Raw genomic sequence first — 19,645 nt, 5'->3', positions numbered from 1 at the left:
CAACGCCTCAATGAAACTGTTCAATTCACAATACATTATACAAGAATAACAATTTCAACATCATCATTGTCAACAATCGGCTTGTTATTATGAATCTCTGCTTTTACAGAACTAATATTTATTTAAATTGAAGGATTTTCTTGATTGTGTTTTCTGTTTGTGTGGATATTTGGCAAATGCATATGATCTTGTCAAAACTTTGCCTCATTGTCCATGAAGAATGAACAATTATTTATGCAAGAAATGTCAAATGTTGATTGCGATAAATTGATTAAAAGATATGAGTCCCATTGAAACAGCAATGTCAATAGTCAATATTTTTTGTAGACACTCTGTTTGAAAAAAATCTGTGAATATTTCAAGTATAAAAACTAACTAATACATTCCAAATCTAAAAAACGTGGTTATAAAGGGAGTTTGTAGATAATCTGAATGAGGAGGAAATCAAATAAACAGGGGTGCCAACTATATGAGTTCAACACTGGAGAAATCACCGGGGTTGCCAAACTTATGAATTCAAGAGTAGAGACTTGCTGATTCAAGGTTATATGTTTCGGGTTTTTAATTGATTTACAAATTTCCATGGCTTACAAAAAATTCATTTTCTTCCTTTCATTACATATGTGTAGGATTTTGAGGTTATCTTTACTCATCTAATGTTTCGATTCTTGCAGATATTCAAAAAACAAAAAAAGTAAAGATAATCTCAAAATCCTACACACATGTGATAAAGAGTAGAAAATGAGTTTGTTGGAAGCCATGGAAATACAAAAATCAATTAAAAACTCGAAATATGTACCCCTAAACGAGCAACTCGATTTATGTAGATCTCCACTCTTGAATTTATAAGTTTGACATCCCTGGTGATTTCTATAAACTCCAATGTTGACCTTTTATAGTTGGCAACCCTGTTCTTTTTTTTTTTGAACAGTTGGATGGCAAGAAGATTTGTGGACTTCTGGCAGAATCTTCCAAGATTGGCTCACACCAAGACGTTAATTCATCCTTGGAAGCTTGATACCAAACAGTTGTTGAATTATAGCAGGGATGAACTACGATGGCTAACAGGCCTTCTTACAGGTCACTGTCGTTTGAATTATCATATGCAGAGACTCGGACCTTCGGAAGACAGTGTGTTTCGCCTCTATTTGGGAAATGATGAAACGGCAGAACACATACTTTGTGCAGAGCCGTACTCTTATCATCTGACCTGAAAGACCACTCACTATACAAACTAATCGGCTTCGTTAAGAAGCTGGGATTGTATGGTCGAGTGTGAATAGGTGTGAGCCACACTAAACCCTTGCGGATTGCGATGGGGGGTCGAATGGACCCACTCACTTTGGACTTAATCTAACTCCTATTTATTTAATCATACCTGTTCATTCAGCTTACCTAAACACACCCTATATAACCACGTTTTTAGATTTCAAATGTATTGGATAGTTGTTTTACTTGATAATGGGACTTGTTTTGGTTTTGTGAACTGTTCAGTGGAAATCTCACAATGAAGTGTTGATCGGATTGTATTTAACGTCAATTTCATAATTTTTCAGCTCACACTTTTGTAATGTATATCGATGTAATTTCCGGTGAGTTACCCTGTACAGTATATGATGAAATTGGCCGAGACTTGATTGAAATCTCTGATAACCTAACATTCCTCAGTATAGCTTTCAAAAAAACGTCAAAACAATTATAACAGGCAGAGAGGCATAGAAGGGAGGACCTTCAAAGAATGCAGAAATTGCCTGTTACACAGACGGCTCAAAAACTGAAGAAGGTGTAGTAGCAGGAATCTATATAACTAAACCAAAGACAAAAGTCTCACTAAGCTTAGGTGAAAAGGAAAAGACTATTGAAATATACTCTGATAGCCAAACAGCTATAAAAGCAATTAGCTCCGTGCAGGTCAATTCCAAACTGGTCTGGAACTGCCTAGAAAAGCTACAAGAACTAGGTAGTCAAAACAGACTGTCATTAGCTTGTGTACCAGGCCACACAGGATATAAGAACAACGAAGAGGATGATTTGTGGTACAGTAAAAGCGCTGCGAAAAACTTGTAACAGCAACTGGAAGGAAAAACAATCTCAAAAATGGTGGAATAAGGCACCGGGTATGAGACAGCTCAAAAAAGTTCATTAAAGAGCCATCGCCAAAATTCACGGAGTACCTACTAAGTCTGAATATGCGATCAACTAGAGTTCTGGTCGGGCTATTGACGGGACACTGTAGACTCAACAAACACATGAACAACTTTGGACTGGCAGACACAGCCCTATGCAGGATTTGCCAAGAGGATGAGGAAACCTCCGTACACATACTATGCTATTGCGAAGGTCTGTCAAGGATAAGGTTTGCAACATTAGGGGAGGAAAAACCACAACCCTCTCAATATATGGGGAACTTGAGGTCTGGCCTATGGTGTCTAGTTAAAAGGACGGGCCTAGAAAAGGAACTCTAGCATACATGAGGGCACACACAATAGACCTGCAAAGGTCGCAGTGTAGTGGCTGTTTAGCACAGAAGCCCCATATTAATCTAATCTAATCTAAGATTTTGTTGGTAGACTTGCACCTAACAGTTTACAAAAATGCACATGTTGTATCACGTCACAGTTGCTTCTTGTGTGTTTGATACACATATACACGATATACCGTGTGATTCTCTAAGGTGGCTCACCCCTATACCTTTTTTATTATTAGAGATATAAAAACGAAATCTGAAGGTTATATATTATAGTTCAATTTCCATTCTTTGGCATATTTACTTGTTTTGCCGTACTTCCGGTTTGACCGATTTTTGAATGGAACATCCTGTATGTTTTTATTTATTTCGATCAAGAACGATATTCTAAATCCAACAATACTCCACTTGTCAAAATTTGACGAATAAAATTATTTTCATTCCAATTTTCATTTTTTGATCTAGAATACCATGGATAATGTGAATCTTTTCATTTTTGATGAAGTAACTTGGGAAAACTACGACTTTAAGGCTTATGACTTCACAGTCGTTTCAGGGGAATTATTTCACAGACGCAAATATGAATTTTTCCAGTTGACGTGATTTTTTCAAATGGAAGAGGAGTGGCTCGTCTATTTTTCTGAATAATTGCAAGAAACGATCATACCTGTAATTCTAGTTATCCGTGACTAACAATTGAAGTTGTTTCTAGGACTAACTAAACAAATAGGCTAATGAATATTCGGTCACTTTTAAAAATGTATTTGTTGTGTGGTTTATAATTAGATATGGCAAATTATACTAAGAAATGAGAAAATTGACATATTGCTAATTTACGGAGAAACAAAAAAGAATGCAACTGATGCAGCTCGAATTTATGCTCAGAGGTTCCCTAATCGTCGCCATCCTACTCGGCATTATTTTCAAAACTGGAAAGAAAAATGAGAAATGAACCGGAAGAAAATGCCAATAACTTCATCGTCAGTGAAGAAAAAGAAGGGTGTTGGCCTATGTTGAAGTGAACTGTACGGCGTCAGTTCGCCAAATTGTTATCAGTTATTCGTCCGTTTGGAGAATTTTCACAAATATAATTATTGATCATTCGAGTACCAACCGCATAAACATCTTTACGATAACGATCAAAACCGAAGATTGACTTTTCGCAACTAGTTTTTGACTAAATACAGAGGAGATCTACGTTTTCCATTTAAAATTATTTATTCAGATGAAACTCGATTCACCAACTTGGGTATTTTCAATAGGAATGATGAAAGGTACTGGTCTCAAGAGCGATTTGGTTTCAATTGCCGGATGGGTATTATCGGAAGAAAACTTTTGGGGCTAGTAATTTTCGACGGACAACTGACTGCGGAAAGATATCTACAGTTCCTTAGAAATCAAATTGATGATTTCACTGAAGATTTGCCACTGGTTAACCCAGTTGATATCTATTTTCTACAAGATGGAGTGCCACCTCACAATTCTCAAGTCGGAAGAGAACATCTGAATGACACCTTCCCAGATTTTTCTTCTCTGGGGAACAATTGAAAATGTGATGCGCACAACAAATGGAAGAGTTAAATTTTGCCGTGATCAAGGAGGAGGTCATTTAAAAAAATTATAAGCTTAATGGACTAATTTGTGACTTTCTTGCAATTATTCAGAAAAATAGCGAAAATAAAGTGAAAGAAAATGACCTTTCACAAAAAGCCAACGAGCTACTTCCCTTCCATTTGAAAAAATCAAGTTAACTGGAAAAATTCATATTTGCGACTGTGAAATAATTCTCAAAACGATTGCGAAGTCAAAGACTGAAGCGATTCACATGATTCATGACATTCTAGATCAATACATGGAAATTAGAATAAAAATGATCATATTTGTCAAATATTGTTGGATTCAGAATGTCACTCTCAATCAAAATAACTAAAAATATATAGGATGTCCCATCAAAAAATCGAAAGGTGGGGTCATTTTCGGTCAAACCGAAAGTACAGCAAAGCAAGTAAATATCTCAAAAAATGTAAATTGAACTATAATATACAAAACCGCAATGTCGTTTTTTTATCTCCAATAATAAAAAAGTTATAGGTGTGAGCCACCGTAGAGAATCACCCGTGAAACATGTGTTGCAGTTTTGTGAACCGTTTACTGAAAAATTTCACAATAAAGTGTAACTTGAATACGCGATAGACTGTGTTACTATATAGTAAAAATATATAAATAAATGAAATTCCAATTTCAGGGCACCTTATAGCATGGATTGCATAGCCCCATATGGAGGTCCAATTCTGCCAGGACTAGCGTTAGGCGGAGCTTCCCGTGAGAAAGAATATTTGGATGCTATTGGTGTGACGCTTACTTTCCCAACTTCAAATCATATGGATAAAAATGAACTCACCGACACTATGATGTGGGAAGAAAGGTATTGTTTCATCCATACAAGTCATACAAATCCAAAATGCTACATCATTAGCATTTTGGACCTCATTTGAGCCGGGAGGACACAGAGGGATGTCAGTGGCTCTTAGATTGAAATCAAATTATTCTAAAAGCTGCAACAATGAAATACATAGGTGTCATGATTGATCAGCCTACTAGATGGAATTATTATATTACATTGAAAAAATTATATTTTAGGAGTGATTAATTTTTGGGAAAGAAAGCTTCTGGCTTTCTACTACTGCGCCTTGATACAAAAGAAAAAGTGGGAATTTTCCAAAAAAAGGAAAGAAGCTATCAATTTTAAAAGTGGTAACACTATACATGGATGTGTAGAGCATGCAAAGAACTAAGTTTTACACACAAACTGGAAGAAAAAGCTGAAACAGCTACTTTCATATAAACATTGAATTTAACGAAAGAAAGTTGCAACCTAGCAGACCACTATTATAATATTTATGCAGTCATTGTTCACTGTGGTTCTGGCGTTGAATTTGGTCATTATTACGCTTTGGTCAAAGAAGAAACGGACTGGTTTAGGTTTGACGATAGTCGTGTCACGAAGTGTTCTGGTGATGTATTGAATTCATTGGAGCCTCTGGAGATACCCTACATTTTGTTTTATAAGAGAGAGGACATTGTTAGATCAAGATCTTCAGATGATGTGATGCTGCAGATTTATCCGGGTTTTCCTGCAGCTGAAAAAGCAAATGCGCCACTGGAATCAATAAAGTCGCCCCGGGACGCCAATTAATTTTTATTGTTGTTTTTATTTCATTTTTATCGTTGTTGCATTAATTTGTTCATTGAAAAAAATTTATAAACAAATTATTTTTTTTTTCTATATCACAATAATATAAGTTTTATGAAAAATAGAATGAATGGAAAAAACACATAGTTAATTTTATTATAAAACAAAGTAATGAAAAAAAATTTGTTCATAACAATTTTTTTTAAATAAACAATAAAAAAAAACTGGAAGAAGTTTTTTCAAAACCTTAATGAATAGTAGAATTTATGATTAAAAAAAAACGGTTTCTTAATTTTAATATTTAGTTGCAAAAAACGATTGTTAAGTAACAAACGCATTTTTTAGCAACAAAGAAATTATTTTAAGAAACCATTTCTTTCCTAAAAATCATGATTTTTTTCCATTAACATAATGCAAAAAAAAATTCGAATTGCCTATGAACGATGTATTTGTTTATAATAAATTTATTAACAATAGCTGCAAAAAATTAAAAAAAATATTATTAATTAGTTCTTAGCCATGATACATTGAAACAATGAAGAATTAAAAAAAAAATTTGTAATGTATTTTTTATAAAATTATAAGTTTCAATTGTTAATAAAAAAATAGAAAATAACAATTTTTTCATTTTGGCAACGGTGATCTATTTTTTTGCCTATTAAGGAAAACTTCACCGAAGGAAAAAAATTTCAGGGTTTTAGTTTAATAATTATAGGGATTTTTATATTAACTTTCAATTCAGAAAAAGTTATTAATTAACAAATTTATATTTATCGTTAAAATTGGGATAAACATTTTTTGACTGCGGATTATTGTTTATTGATGTATCCCAACATTACATGAATTTTGTTATTCTTTAATATTTACATTTAATATGTTTTAATAATTTTCTTTATTTTTATGTCAGAGTGACAAAAGGCGCGCGGAAGCCAGACTACCCGCTTTTGACTCTATTTTCAGGGCTCTGTAAAAATTATAAATAATCGAGATACAGTTTCGAGAGTTGGGACTTTTTACGCAAATTCATTGATCTTTTCAAATCTTTTTTCAAAATTCCACAATTTTGAAAATTTTCCGAGATATTAAGAAAAAACTAAAGCTCCATTTTTTTTCACTTAATTGTTTATAACTTTTGTAATTTTTATCGGCGCGTTTTCGGACCTTCCCTTGAACTTTCTAGGAAAAAATACGAATTGAATGACACCTTGGTCGTAATTTTTGGACAGGGCTGAAAAATGTCACCAAAAAGAGCTAAATCGAGTCGTGTGAACCAGATTATAACATCGTTCAAGTCCGCCACGGCTTCGCTGGGTGTGGCTCATCTGAAACGTCCAACTTTCCATGACTCTGGTGCTTTGACCAATGGCATGAGTTATGTTGGCTTTCAGCACCAATGTGGTTTGTGGTTTATTCGCATACTGCGACTCAAGAAAATGTTTAACGAGGTCAAATCGCACGAACTCGATGACCAGCTTACGTCACCTCCACTTGAGATGACCACGCCTTCAAATGACTCGTGCAGAATATATATATGGCACGTAGCGTTGGTAATCGTCGACCTATAGTGCTCGCCATTGATAGTGATGGCTTGGTCAACGTCGTTATCATTGTCATTCTGGGACGATTTAGGCCTGTATTTCGGAAAGTTGACATACCCAGCTGTATATTTGTATAAACTTCGTATTCTGGCATCATATGAGTATTCTCAAAATTCACATATGATTCGACGGCCGCAACTTCAAAAATCGGAGGTCGAAAGGCAAAAAAACCGACTTTTTGCAGTTTTTTGTCAATATCTCGTTTCCAATGGGTTTTATGCTGATGATGATTGATTTACTTGTGACTTTAATTGGGCGTACACTATTTCTTGAATGAGAATTTTCCTTTAAAAAAGTTGGAAAAGCAAATGTGAAAACGGAAATAAGTGTTCTAAGTGTTCCTTTACGCTTCAAGCAGCTGTGATACGACTTCTGCGCTCTTTAAAAAAAGGAAAAAATACGTTTTAAAGAACATTCGAGAAACTATCTAATTTGAACGAACTTGCCGCAGCATTTGAAGAAGAAAACTGCCCGGTTCAAAGATTATTTGATAGTGGATTGCAAACTTTATTAGCTGTTCATAATGCTTCGAGTTCTGTAAATACGAAAGATCATCTTCATTATGCACAATATGTCAAGCTGACAAAGCTTAATAAATCTGTGCAGTTATCAAATATCCCACCAACAAGTGGAGCAGCTCACCAACATTTCAATCGTGTTTATTACCAAGTTCAAACTTGGTTAGGACATGATTTGGAACCCCAGGAATGGGGTTGGACAATGCATAATAGGTTGCTAGAACCTATTATGACCATTTTACCACCTGCTCCAGATGAGCTACTCAATACGATATTCTGTAACTGCAAAAGTGGTTGTGGTTGTGGAATCTGGGTGGAGATGACAATGAAGATGATAACGCTCTTGAATTTTTACAGCTGCGAGAAGACGATGACGATGAAGAAAAAGAAAATTGAAATTGAAACTCATTATTCTTTCAATTATTTTATCTTTTTTTTTATTTTGACATCCACCAATGTATCGAATGAGATTTTTGATAATTTTTTTTCTATTCATTTTTATTCATTAAAGAATAATTACTATAGATAAGATTTAAATTATGTTATATATATTTTCCCCTCTACAAATTATAACTACACGGTCAGGTAAGTGTTATTGAATGAATAAATGAATAAATTATAAGTAATGATTCATAAACCTTGAATGAGCTGATTTCGATCGGGACAACCAGTTGATTTCAAATAATACTTGATCTGCGCTCGCGCTACCCTCTATCCCAAAAACGATTCAACCTATGAAAAAATATTGAAAAACAAAAGTTGTAGAGAATTTGATTCTCTACAGTATTGATAATGGATAAAATTAGCATAAAATCCATTGGAAACGAGATATTGGCAAAAACGTGCAGAAAGTCGGTTTTTTTGACTTTGGACCTCCAATTGATGAAGTTGGGGCCGTCGAATCATATGTGAATTTCGAGAATACTTTCATGATGTCAAAATACAAAGTTTTCAAATTTACATCTGTATATGTCCACTTTCCTAGGCAAACCCCCTGAAATGACTGGACTATCACAGAAATATGGACCGATGACGCCGCCAACCCAAAATCCTACCAAACAGTAGCTTTTTCGGGATGCATTGGACGCTCTTGGATCTCATGAGGATTGGTATTGTCCTAAGTTCATCAATTTCATTTGTTCACGTACCCATTCATCCAGAAATGGGCCTCATCGCTGAAGATGATTTTTCGATGAGAATAAGGGTCAGTTACCCATTTAGTGAACACACATCGTTGTCTATGGTCGTTTACCTTCAGTTCCTGGATTAGTTGAATTTTGTACAGGTGCCGGCCCAAGTCGCGACGCAAAATTCGTCAAGTTGTGGTCTGCGAAAGGCCGAGTTCTTGTGAGCGACGCGAAATCTACTGCCTCGGAAAGAAGAGAAAAAAATATGTGTATATGTGAATTCTGTGGCAACTCATTTATTGGACAAAACATTACAAAAGAAGGAGAAGTTGAAAAAATAAAAATAAAATGAAAAATGGAAAAAACAAAAAGAGGAAAGAAAAACCTATTAGTACTCACTGAATACTAACCTACAGAAATAAGGAAGAGTGCATCTTGAAAATATTGAATTATTGTAATATTACTCGGTGAAACAGACTAGCAAATTTGTTATACCAACGTCATTTGAACTCATTACATACACACATTCATTGATTATTCCCCTGCCCATAATCATAGTCATTATTGTTACTCAATTTCTTCGTGAACTTCACTGGACAAATGTGTCAATCATTTCAGATTTATATCCGTATTGAAAAAATATGATGTCGAAGAACGACCAGATTTCATGGACATTGCTTTCAATGCCGAAAGATCCATCCAGGACGAAATTGAAGAACTTTCGAAATCCACTGCATGGACAGTCATAGTCAGCTATTCAGCAATGTTCGTTTATATAACATTGTCATTAGGGCATATAACGAGCTGTAAAAACTTTTTGGTAAGCAACCCATAAATGCATTTGTATCAAAAAAATGTATTACACATTACATACACCTCATTGAACTTTTCCAGTTAGCTAGTACAGTACGTTGTTAATTTATGTTCTTTTTGATATATCAATAAGGTAGGTTTTTCTGAATTTCAATAAAAGGTGTACGAAACATGCATTGTTTTCGAACTCTTCATTTGTAACTGCATGAAACTATACAGTTATACGTATTGAAATATATAACTGATGCAAATATGTCATTATTATTATTTCACCAGAACCTGAATATAAATTGTTTGAAAATACATTTCTTCAAGTTGATAATAATTTCATATTAGAAAATAGATCTAAATAAAAAAACGTCATATTCAACAAACTATTAGTTTGGGAAATGATATCTCAAAAAATTGAATTTGTTTCTGATGGATCGCTGATTCGAGTGGTTAACATCCTTGGTAGTGATAACACAGATTCCTGAAGATGCCGGCACCGACAAAACGTTAGAAAGAAATTCCAATAAGCGAATGTCTGAAAACAGTCTCAAAGAATGGCTTCATCCCCGAGCGCAAGGAGCAAGGTAGTGCTTGGGCCAGGTACAACCTTCACAAGCTATCGCCTCAACAAATCCTGACGAAGTACCGATCGACCATTAGATTCTTCAAACTTTGGTTACCCGGGCTGGGTAGCCGTGGTTCAATGTAGAGAATATCTCCAAACATTACGCCCATAACTACAAAGGACATCTTCAGCGAGGATTGGCAACAATGCGTTGCGACCTCGTTGGTAGACCCGTTAATGAGAACGTAGGTGAATTGCCTTGAAATCGTTCAGTTATTGTTTTTTGTACCTATATTAGATGGTATGTAGGAGACCTGCTATAGGCTTATGCCTCTACAGGAAAAGACTTAATATTTATAGATAGAGAGTGGTGGAGAAGACCCTCCTGATTGGCTTGCGCATTGTCTCCCAAGCTAATCAGGCTTGGACCTTTGCCGATGCGTTGACACGATTCCGCAGTTTGCCCCTCATGGTGAGTCTTTGACTCCTTTTTCGCAACCAAATGTTGTCTATACTTTGCACTTGGCTGTGCCGTACTGACAAAGGCAAAGACGCCAGTGTCTTCGGTTTGCCCACTTTTCTATGAGTGCTTGTCCAATAATTCCTTTCAATTGATGAAATTTTGAACAGAACAGATATCACTCAATTCCCATCATTCTAGTTTGATGTATCATTGATCCGGATGTCACGCAAGTTGCTATAACTCCACCCATGACTAAGTTGGGAAAATTCCTTGTAATCACAAGGTCTGACACGAATCCGCAGTTTGCCGCTGATGGTGAATACGCTTATTTGTTTTTGATCCCTTTTGTAAAACCAAGTGTTGTTTTTATAAGAATAAGAATAATGTATCACGTCTGGTCTGTCAGGTAGCTGAATTTCTTGTTTCCGTTTTTTCAGTTTGAATCGAGGATATCCCTGGCCTTTGGAGGAATTATAATAGTCTTCATCTCGGTGATTTGTTCAATAGGTGTTTTTGCATATTTTGGGATAACAACCACCATGATAACAATTGAAGTTATACCGTTCCTGGTACTAGCAGTTGGAGTAGACAACATATTTATTATAGTTCAAACTTATCAAAGATCTAAGTGAGTATATTTGTGTGTATTATAAAAAAAATAGACATTTTTATAAGATTTATAGCGATTGTCAATAAAATTAAAACAATTTGAGCAGAATACTTAACTGACAAACAATGGAAAATATAAATTGAATGATGTAGCCGTTAGTTTTGTCCTATATAGCCATTTTTAAAGTCAATGTCCATATAGGACAGAACTGTAGTAACGACAGTTACAAATAAAAGTGGTCAAAATATAGAAAAATTCATTTCTCATTTTATGAGATGTCTATGTCCATATGGGACGAAACTGCGGTTACATTTTCAAATTCAATGTCAATATAGGAAAATGTCCATATAGGATGAAACTGCAGTAACGATAGTTACAAATAAAAGTGCTAAAAACATAGAAGGTTTCATTTCTCATTTTATAAAATGTCCATATAGAAAAATGTCCATTTAGGACGAAACTGCAGTAATGATAGTTACAAATAATCGTGGTAAAAATATAGAAAGTTCAATTTCTCATTTTTCATCAGGGAAAGTATTATTACTATAGAGAAATAATTCGTCATTAAAATGGTATATGATGATAATAATGATGATCAATCTAAGAAAAAATCTGACAAAATATGTTTTTAACCCCCTACGAACAACAACCCTCAGAAGTCGGCTGAAGAGCGTGCGAGCTGTGAATTAACGAGGATGAAAGAAATATAGAAAAAATTTAAATGAATCACTTTTCATTCTGAATTTTCTGCCCTAATCTATAAAAAAACAATACTCACATTTATATTCATGGTTTTAAAAAATGATGAGAGATGTGTCAACTCTAAAGCTGCGTCCTCACTGAGTCGACTTCGTCGAATGACAATGTTTACTCCGTATTCGACTTTGACGATAAACAAAATATTCTATATATTGTTCTATATTGCAGGAGCAACAATAATGATGTAGCAGAATGTATTGGACAAACAATGAGCAAAGTTGGACCCAGTATGGTGTTGACAAGTATATCGGAAATACTTTGTTTCGGAATAAGTAAGTCAATTAACTCTATCAACGATAAAGAACTATTTGATTCTATAAATACTTATTATTTTTTATATAATGCCCTTATATGTTCCTGGAATGAATAAAGCAGAATCAATGATATGGAAAAACTCCAGTAAAACCAGGTTAACTCCAGAAATGTTTCGGGTTCATCAAAATTTTTCCAAAAGATATAAAATACTTCGTACTCTTCTGGTAATCGATAAAGACGTATAATTCGAACATCAATAACACCTATATTTGTTTTGAACAATGAACCAATATTCAATAAACGTCTACGTTTCTATAATTTGGCTGTACATTGTTCAAATGACAAGTTTCTTCATTTTCTCAAGTTTTCAATGCTTTCAAAGTCACTTTTGTGGCAGTACTCCGAAAAAAATCACAAAATGTCGTTTTGAACAATACCTTACCCTACAAAAAATTCCAAAGACTAGTTAGGAACGTGTTAGGAATCACACGTTAAAAGGTAAGACCTCGTTGGTCCTTAGCTCGCACAAGTTTCTAAACTTCTGAGAGTTGTTGTTCGTATGGGGGCGACAGCTGATTAACGGAAAAATAGAACAGACAGAACAGATTTCTGTGAAAATGTTCACTCATTCAAAATTCGCTAGGGACCAGATCTGAAGAAAACGGTGGATGCGAAAGCAATTCGAAGACCAATTGCTGCAATTTTACAATAGTTTTCATTGATATGTGACACGGCATAATGTCTTGATGAAACAGCACTTTTTTTTCTTAAAATGGGTACGTTTTTCTTCGATTTCGTCCTTCAATCGCTCCAGTAACGCTACGTAATATTCGTTGTTGATAGTTTCTCCTTTTCAAAATAGTTGATGAATATCAAACCATACGCATCCCAGAATGCGGATACCTTAACCTTGCCAGCCGAATGTTGCGTCCTGGCACACCACGTGCAGTCCACTGAGATGCCGATCGTTTCTGATTCTGGTGTGAAAGGATGGAGCCATGTTTCATCCAGTATCACATATCGACCCAAAATTTGAATCCTATGGTATAGAACAGCCTCAAACACTGCTCAGAATCATTAAATCTTTGTTGTTTTTGGTCGATTGTGAGGTCGCGCGGCACCCGCTTTGAACAGAGCTTTCGCATACCCAAGTGTTCATGCACGATATGTCCAACATGTTCCTTTGATATCTTTAGAAATCAAAATCAAAATCAAAATGTTCTTTATTAACTATTCTCCATACAATTTTAAGGTATTTTTTTTTGTGGTGTTTATAAAATATATACAATAAAAATATATATACAAATATACAAAATGTACACAAGGGTTTCCCCAATGGAGTGGGACAATGGGAAGGATTGGGATGGGTAGTGAATGGGGTAGAGGGAGTGGCAGGAAAAGACCCCGATACATTTGCGCTCTCAAGAATTCCGCACTGAAGAGAAAAGCGCCTCCACACAGTCCCCCGATGGGACAGTGGGAGACACCCCCGATGGGACAGTGGGAGACGCCCCCGATGGTGTTGGCGGTTGGCTCTCCACTCAAAAACGCCTTATATCAGCCTCATCTATAGTTTTCCGCTTCCTGCCGAGGCTTACGCGGAAGTTGTCATTCTGTCGCGTTTCGGTACTTCTCAGAGAATCATTCGTCTGTTTGTTGGTAGCAGTTGTCGATAACCCCCTGGAAAAAGTTCATTAAAAAACCAGGTAAGAGTATTTCTGCTATCACGTCATCATGTGTGCGTGAATACTCTTATCCAATTTTCTTTAGAGCCTCAGCTATCTCGATCAACTTCACTTTGAGGCCAGTATTTTACTATTAATGTAAGTTACAAAAAGGATTTGAAGCTCTATGACTTCTATTTGATTATCTGCGAGCGCTTTCGACAGCTGGTCGTGCTGTCATCCTCTAGGCACTATTCTATCTGAACGTGTGATCCTGTTGTGTGTCTTTCTATACAATTTGAATGCCTCAATACAGGTACTTCTGTTGCTTTAGCTAAATTCGCCTGTATTTGGATTACAACAGGTACTATTCTTTAAATCTTCTCTAGGTGTATTGTTTCTAGGCGTGCATGTTGATTTGTTTAATATATTGAATGTTAGGTCTTGTTGTGTTTTGATTTGTACTTGTTCATCGATAAGTGATTTTTGACTGTCAAATTTATGGATGTTTAAGTTTTCTCAAATGTCCATGCGGTTTCCCTTATTGACTTGTTTTATGAGTTTTATGTTCTCTGGTGGGAGAAAGTTATGTTTGTATTGTATGGCGTGTGTTGCGAGGTTTGATTTATATAAGTACTATTGGGTTTATGTATGCCTTTTTGTGTTCATCGTACCTTTGGATCAGTTTTTTCTTGGTTTGGCCGATATAGAATTTGTTGCAGTCCGAGCATTGTATACTGTATATCCCGTTTTAGTTTTTGTCTTCTTCAAATGGCCATATACAGAAAACCTACACAAACAAGCTCCACCTTACCCGCAAGTTCAAACCATCCACCATCACAAAAAATGGCTGCATATAACGCATTCATATATAGAATGTTCTATATCGGCCAAACCAAGAAAAAACTGATCCAACAGTACGATGAACACAAAAAGGATACATAAATCCAATAGTATATAAATCAAACCTCGCAACACACGCCATACAAAACAAACATAACTTTCCCCCACCAGAGAACATAAAACTCATAAAACAAGTCAATAAGGGAAACCGCATGGACATTTGGGAAAACTTGAACATCCATAAATTCCACAGTCAAAAATCACTTATCGATGAACAAGTACAAATCAAAACACAACAAGACCTAACATTCAATATATTAAACAAATCAACATACACGCCTAGAAACAATAAACCTATTGAAGATTTAACACAAAGAATAGTACCTGTTGTAATCCACATACAGACAAATTTACCTAAAGCAACAGGAGTACCTGTATATATATATTACTTTTTGTGGTACTTTTTGATCATTCCCATATTGAGGACCGCCTGCCTGGTACTGACGATGCCCAATAGGCTGAAACAGCTGTCTACCGGTGGCTCTCAAATTGAAATCAATATGGGAATGATCAAAAAGTACTTATCTATTTATTTTTTGATTTTCATGGAATTACTTTCCAGCAGCTTGACTGCATTAACCTTTCTGACGCCGAGTTCAGGTTACGAGTTGCCTCGGGCGCCAGCTTTCGGCGTGGTGTGCTCCACGTGCTCCGGACAGCGTCAGTGAAGAAGGTAATACACCAGGGGCCACTATGGTATTGACTAAATCAACTGTAGCCAGTACGGCAGGCTTTAATTGCCGTCCTGGGTTCGAATCCTGGGTACCTGCTATTTTTTTTTGTCTATCGGTTTGCCTTTATTTATCGGGGTCGGACTCGAGCGGAGCTGGAACTGGAACTGAGACTAAAACTCAACTGAACTCCTGGACTCCCTTGATAGATGCTCTCGAGATTATTTGAAATAAAATCCTACGGCGGTGTCTGGTGATGGGAGAGAAGTGTCCTTCATCAATGGTACGGTATATTAACAAGTAACGTATGATTTTCAAATCTCCTCGGCGACCCGGCAGAGTACAGTTTCCTATCGCTATAGAGTGGCAATTCGCATTGGCGACCTGAGATTTCTATCGCCATAGAGTGGCAATTTTATCGAGGAAGGTATTCATTCAGTCGGGGTCAAATAATTGAGGACCGCCTGCCCGGTACTGACGATGCCCAATAGGCTGAAACAGCTGTCTACCGGTGGCTCTTAAATTGAAATCAATATGGGAATGATCAAAAAGTACTTATCTATTCATTTTTTGATTTTCATGGGAAAATCACTGGGGAAATTAGTAACTTCGTTACACACTCTTCCCACTTCGGGAAAAAAATGTGTCAACTTACATTTTTTTTTAAGTAAATTTACGTGAGCTAAACAAAAGAACACAACATTTCCCGAGAATAAAAAAAAAAGAAAACCGCTCAGGTGCCTACCCCTTTCAATGGCCGAACCCTTCATTTAAGGGGTAAGAATCTATCCTCAAACGGATTTTCCTCCGGATGTTCCACGAAATATGGGTGGAGAGGGCTGCTTGACGCAGAGTCGGATCGTATGGAACATGAAGTTACAATACCGAGTCATCGGTCTTCCGACTGCTCCAATGTGAGCTCCGGTGTCTTCGAGGGCGGAACGGTCGTTTTGTTGGTCGGGAGCGGAACGGTTGTTTTGTTGGTTCCGGATTCGAAAGGCGGATCCTGTGCTCAATCAAAGGCGTTACTCCTTGTACTTCTTCAAATGCCTGCAATTCTTCCTGTAGGAAAGTGTGCAGTCGGGTCTTGTCCTCTTCTGTGAGAGTCAATGGCGGCCTTGGCTCAGTGACTCCAATAGGGAAACAAGGGACGGACCTAGTTTCCATGGCCACTGGGTGGTGATTCACAGAGATCTCACGACTTCCTAGATCCAGGCTGAACTGTCTCTTCCGGAGGATGTCCATTTCTATGACCATATCAGTGGAGAGTCCACATAAGTGTCCAAATGTTTCTTTAAAACGGTGGTTGTGAAACTGTATCTCAACTTGGTATGTTATCGGAACTATGACGGTTTCACCATTAGCCAGAATGGCAATTTTATCGAGGAAGGTATTCATTCAGTCGGGTCAAATAAATAACGGAGCAATAATATAAACACAAAAAAAAACTGTTTCTACCTGACGTAGCACTGGGGAAATTATTAACTTCGTTACGCAATAATGAATTCATTCCCACCATTGATATGGAAGTGTCCAATCTCCATGTAGTAATTTTTGACTAAAATCAATTTTTAAATCTTTTTCTGTCAGTCTTTTTCGGTAATATTAGATACTTATTCTTTAATTAGCTGTATTACGTTCTCAATAAATTCTGCAAAATTATTTTTACGCCCCAAATCAACTCGATGGAATTGGAAACACAAACATCCCCTATGTTTGTGTGTGGAAGTCTCAGTATGGTGAGTCCATACTTTTTAGCAATACTTTCAGGTGCATACACATTTTCAAATGTTTTTGTCTGTAAAACTTCAAGTAGTTAGGAATCACACGTCAAAAGGTAAGATCTTGTTAATCCTTAGCTCGCACAAGTTTAGACTTCTGACTATTGTCGTTCGTAGGGGTGCGACAGCTGGTTAACGGAAAAAGAGATTTCAAACAGATTTTTTTAAACAGTTGGTTTTTAGTATATTAATATTCAAAATTGTTATCCATTGAAAAACTTTGTATTTCATCTTTCTTCGAATTTTTATTCGATACTTTGATGAGCTGTCGCGAATGATAGGAAACGTTGTCAAGGACTATTACACTATTCGCAACCAAATTTGGGATCACTATGTTTTCAAACCATTCTTCGAAAATATCCGCCAAGTCTACAGTCCACATGAAGTAGTTCGCTGCCGGTTCATTTCTATGTATTGGTTTTTTTGGCCTTTGAGAGTGCCGCCAACTTCAAGAGTACACAGTATCGTTTACTTTGACTATACACGTGTCTTTTGAAGGTTAGGGTTAACTAATAATCATATGGAATTGATACTAGTATCGCCATTTGTGCGTTGCTTGCGAAGTTTTCGGCTCATCTAGTATTGTGTCAATAGTTCAGCACAGATTCGATCAATTATTGAAAGTTTTTTTTTTCATATGATTATTGAAAAGTACTCTTGATGGCTAATATTGAGGAATATTAAAAATTGCAGGTTGCCTATCGCCCATGCCAGCTGTGCATACATTTGCTTTATATGCCACGTTAGCTGTTTTATTGAATTTCATATTTCAAATAACAGCATTCGTAGCTCTCCTATCACTAGACGTGGAAAGGCATCAGGTATGAGTTATTACTTTCTATGTGAAAATTCATTTGTATTCGTAACGTTAATCAAAAAATTTCAATTCATATATATCTGAAAATAGTCGATTTTTTTTGGATTTGTTGTTTGTTGATAATTTTCTATTGAATTCGTTCATCTGTGAATTTAAGTTGAATTGTTCCTCTTATATTCATTTGAATAACTGAATAATAATCAGTATTACTATCGAATGTAACTTATCCTTTCAGATCAATTCATCCGAAAAAAGATGTTAATTTTTTTCTTTGACGAGCAATTAAGCACTTCTTTCTGAGATTCTGTACAATAATGCCGTAATAAATGTCGATTACCACATTTTTGTTAATTTATTTTGCAGGCGAAAAGAATGGATTTGTTTTGCTGTATCAAAACCGATAATCCTCAAGATGCTAACACTTTCAGCCTATTGCAGAAGTTTTGGATCAATTACTACACATCATTCATAATGAAGTAAGCTCTGTTTCAAATTATTTAATATTTTATATCCGTATGGATACACTATAGAAGGTTAGTGGGTTTCCACATAAGTACATTACTTCTACCAGATATTTTCAAATAAATTAAACTTTATTACGTTCAGCACAAAATATAGTATTTTACCAAAAGGGATATTTTTCTGAAAACTGTTGGTTTAAACTATTTCAATAGAGTAGAAATGTGAAATTTTTTTTAAGATTTTCTGAAAATCATCAAATTTTCACAAACGTACTGTAAATGAAAGACTAAGAATCCTCTACCTACTTCTGAAAGAATCATTTATGATGTTCCTAAAAAGATTTAAGTCTGAGTAACTAATATAAAAAACTCAATGTGTATATATCTATGTAAAATCTTTTTTTCTCAGATATCCCGTGAGATGCATCATCATGTTGTTTTTCACGTTGAGTTTATGTGCTTCAATCCTGGTAAGCTCCTGGATAGATATTGGGCTAGATCAGAAATTGACGATGCCTCAAGGAAGCCATGTCCTTAAATATTTTGAGGTATGTATGTTTATTGTTTTCTCATTTAGTTTTCGTTAAATTATCGTAGACTACTATGTCTCCCTGATCATTCACATGAGATAGTCTAAAATTAGACGATGAGAGTAACACAAATATTTACATTCAAGTAAAACATTGATTTTAAAGATAAATGAACCCATTTAATTGGGAATAAACTTTTTTGCTTTAACTTCTCCACATCTCCACAAAAAATGTTGAAAATAAGGCAGTTGAATTCAAAATAAACTCTACATTTACAAAAATGTGTAAATCATGCATAAAAGATTCTTTCGGAAACAAACTGGAAGAAAAAGCCCTCCTGGAGCTTTTTCATATGGATAATGAATTATAACCAAATCATATTTTTCTTTCGGTTTGTACTCCAAACATTTGTTATGTGTTATGGAACTGAATCAGTTATCATTCGTAGATTACTCAAGT

General features: G+C 35.7%; 1 protein-coding gene across 1 annotated transcript in view; it reads left to right on the top strand.

Annotated features, from left to right (window-relative positions):
- LOC111502704 (NPC intracellular cholesterol transporter 1 homolog 1b) overlaps window positions 1-19,645 on the top strand; it is a 121,451-nt gene that overhangs the window by 46,958 nt on the left and 54,848 nt on the right. Inside the window, 7 exon segments of the mRNA XM_074181006.1 lie at window positions 4,713-4,892; window positions 9,522-9,723; window positions 11,173-11,363; window positions 12,273-12,376; window positions 18,072-18,199; window positions 18,559-18,671; window positions 19,066-19,204. Coding sequence (XP_074037107.1) covers window positions 4,713-4,892; window positions 9,522-9,723; window positions 11,173-11,363; window positions 12,273-12,376; window positions 18,072-18,199; window positions 18,559-18,671; window positions 19,066-19,204 — 1,057 coding nt within the window.

The sequence above is a fragment of the Leptinotarsa decemlineata genome, unplaced genomic scaffold (assembly GCF_025532065.1).
Source record: "Leptinotarsa decemlineata unplaced genomic scaffold, Ldec_3_MD MMD2_tig00026307_RagTag_RagTag, whole genome shotgun sequence".
Lineage (NCBI taxonomy): Eukaryota > Metazoa > Arthropoda > Insecta > Coleoptera > Chrysomelidae > Leptinotarsa > Leptinotarsa decemlineata.
This window is presented reverse-complemented; position numbering and strand designations above follow the sequence as displayed.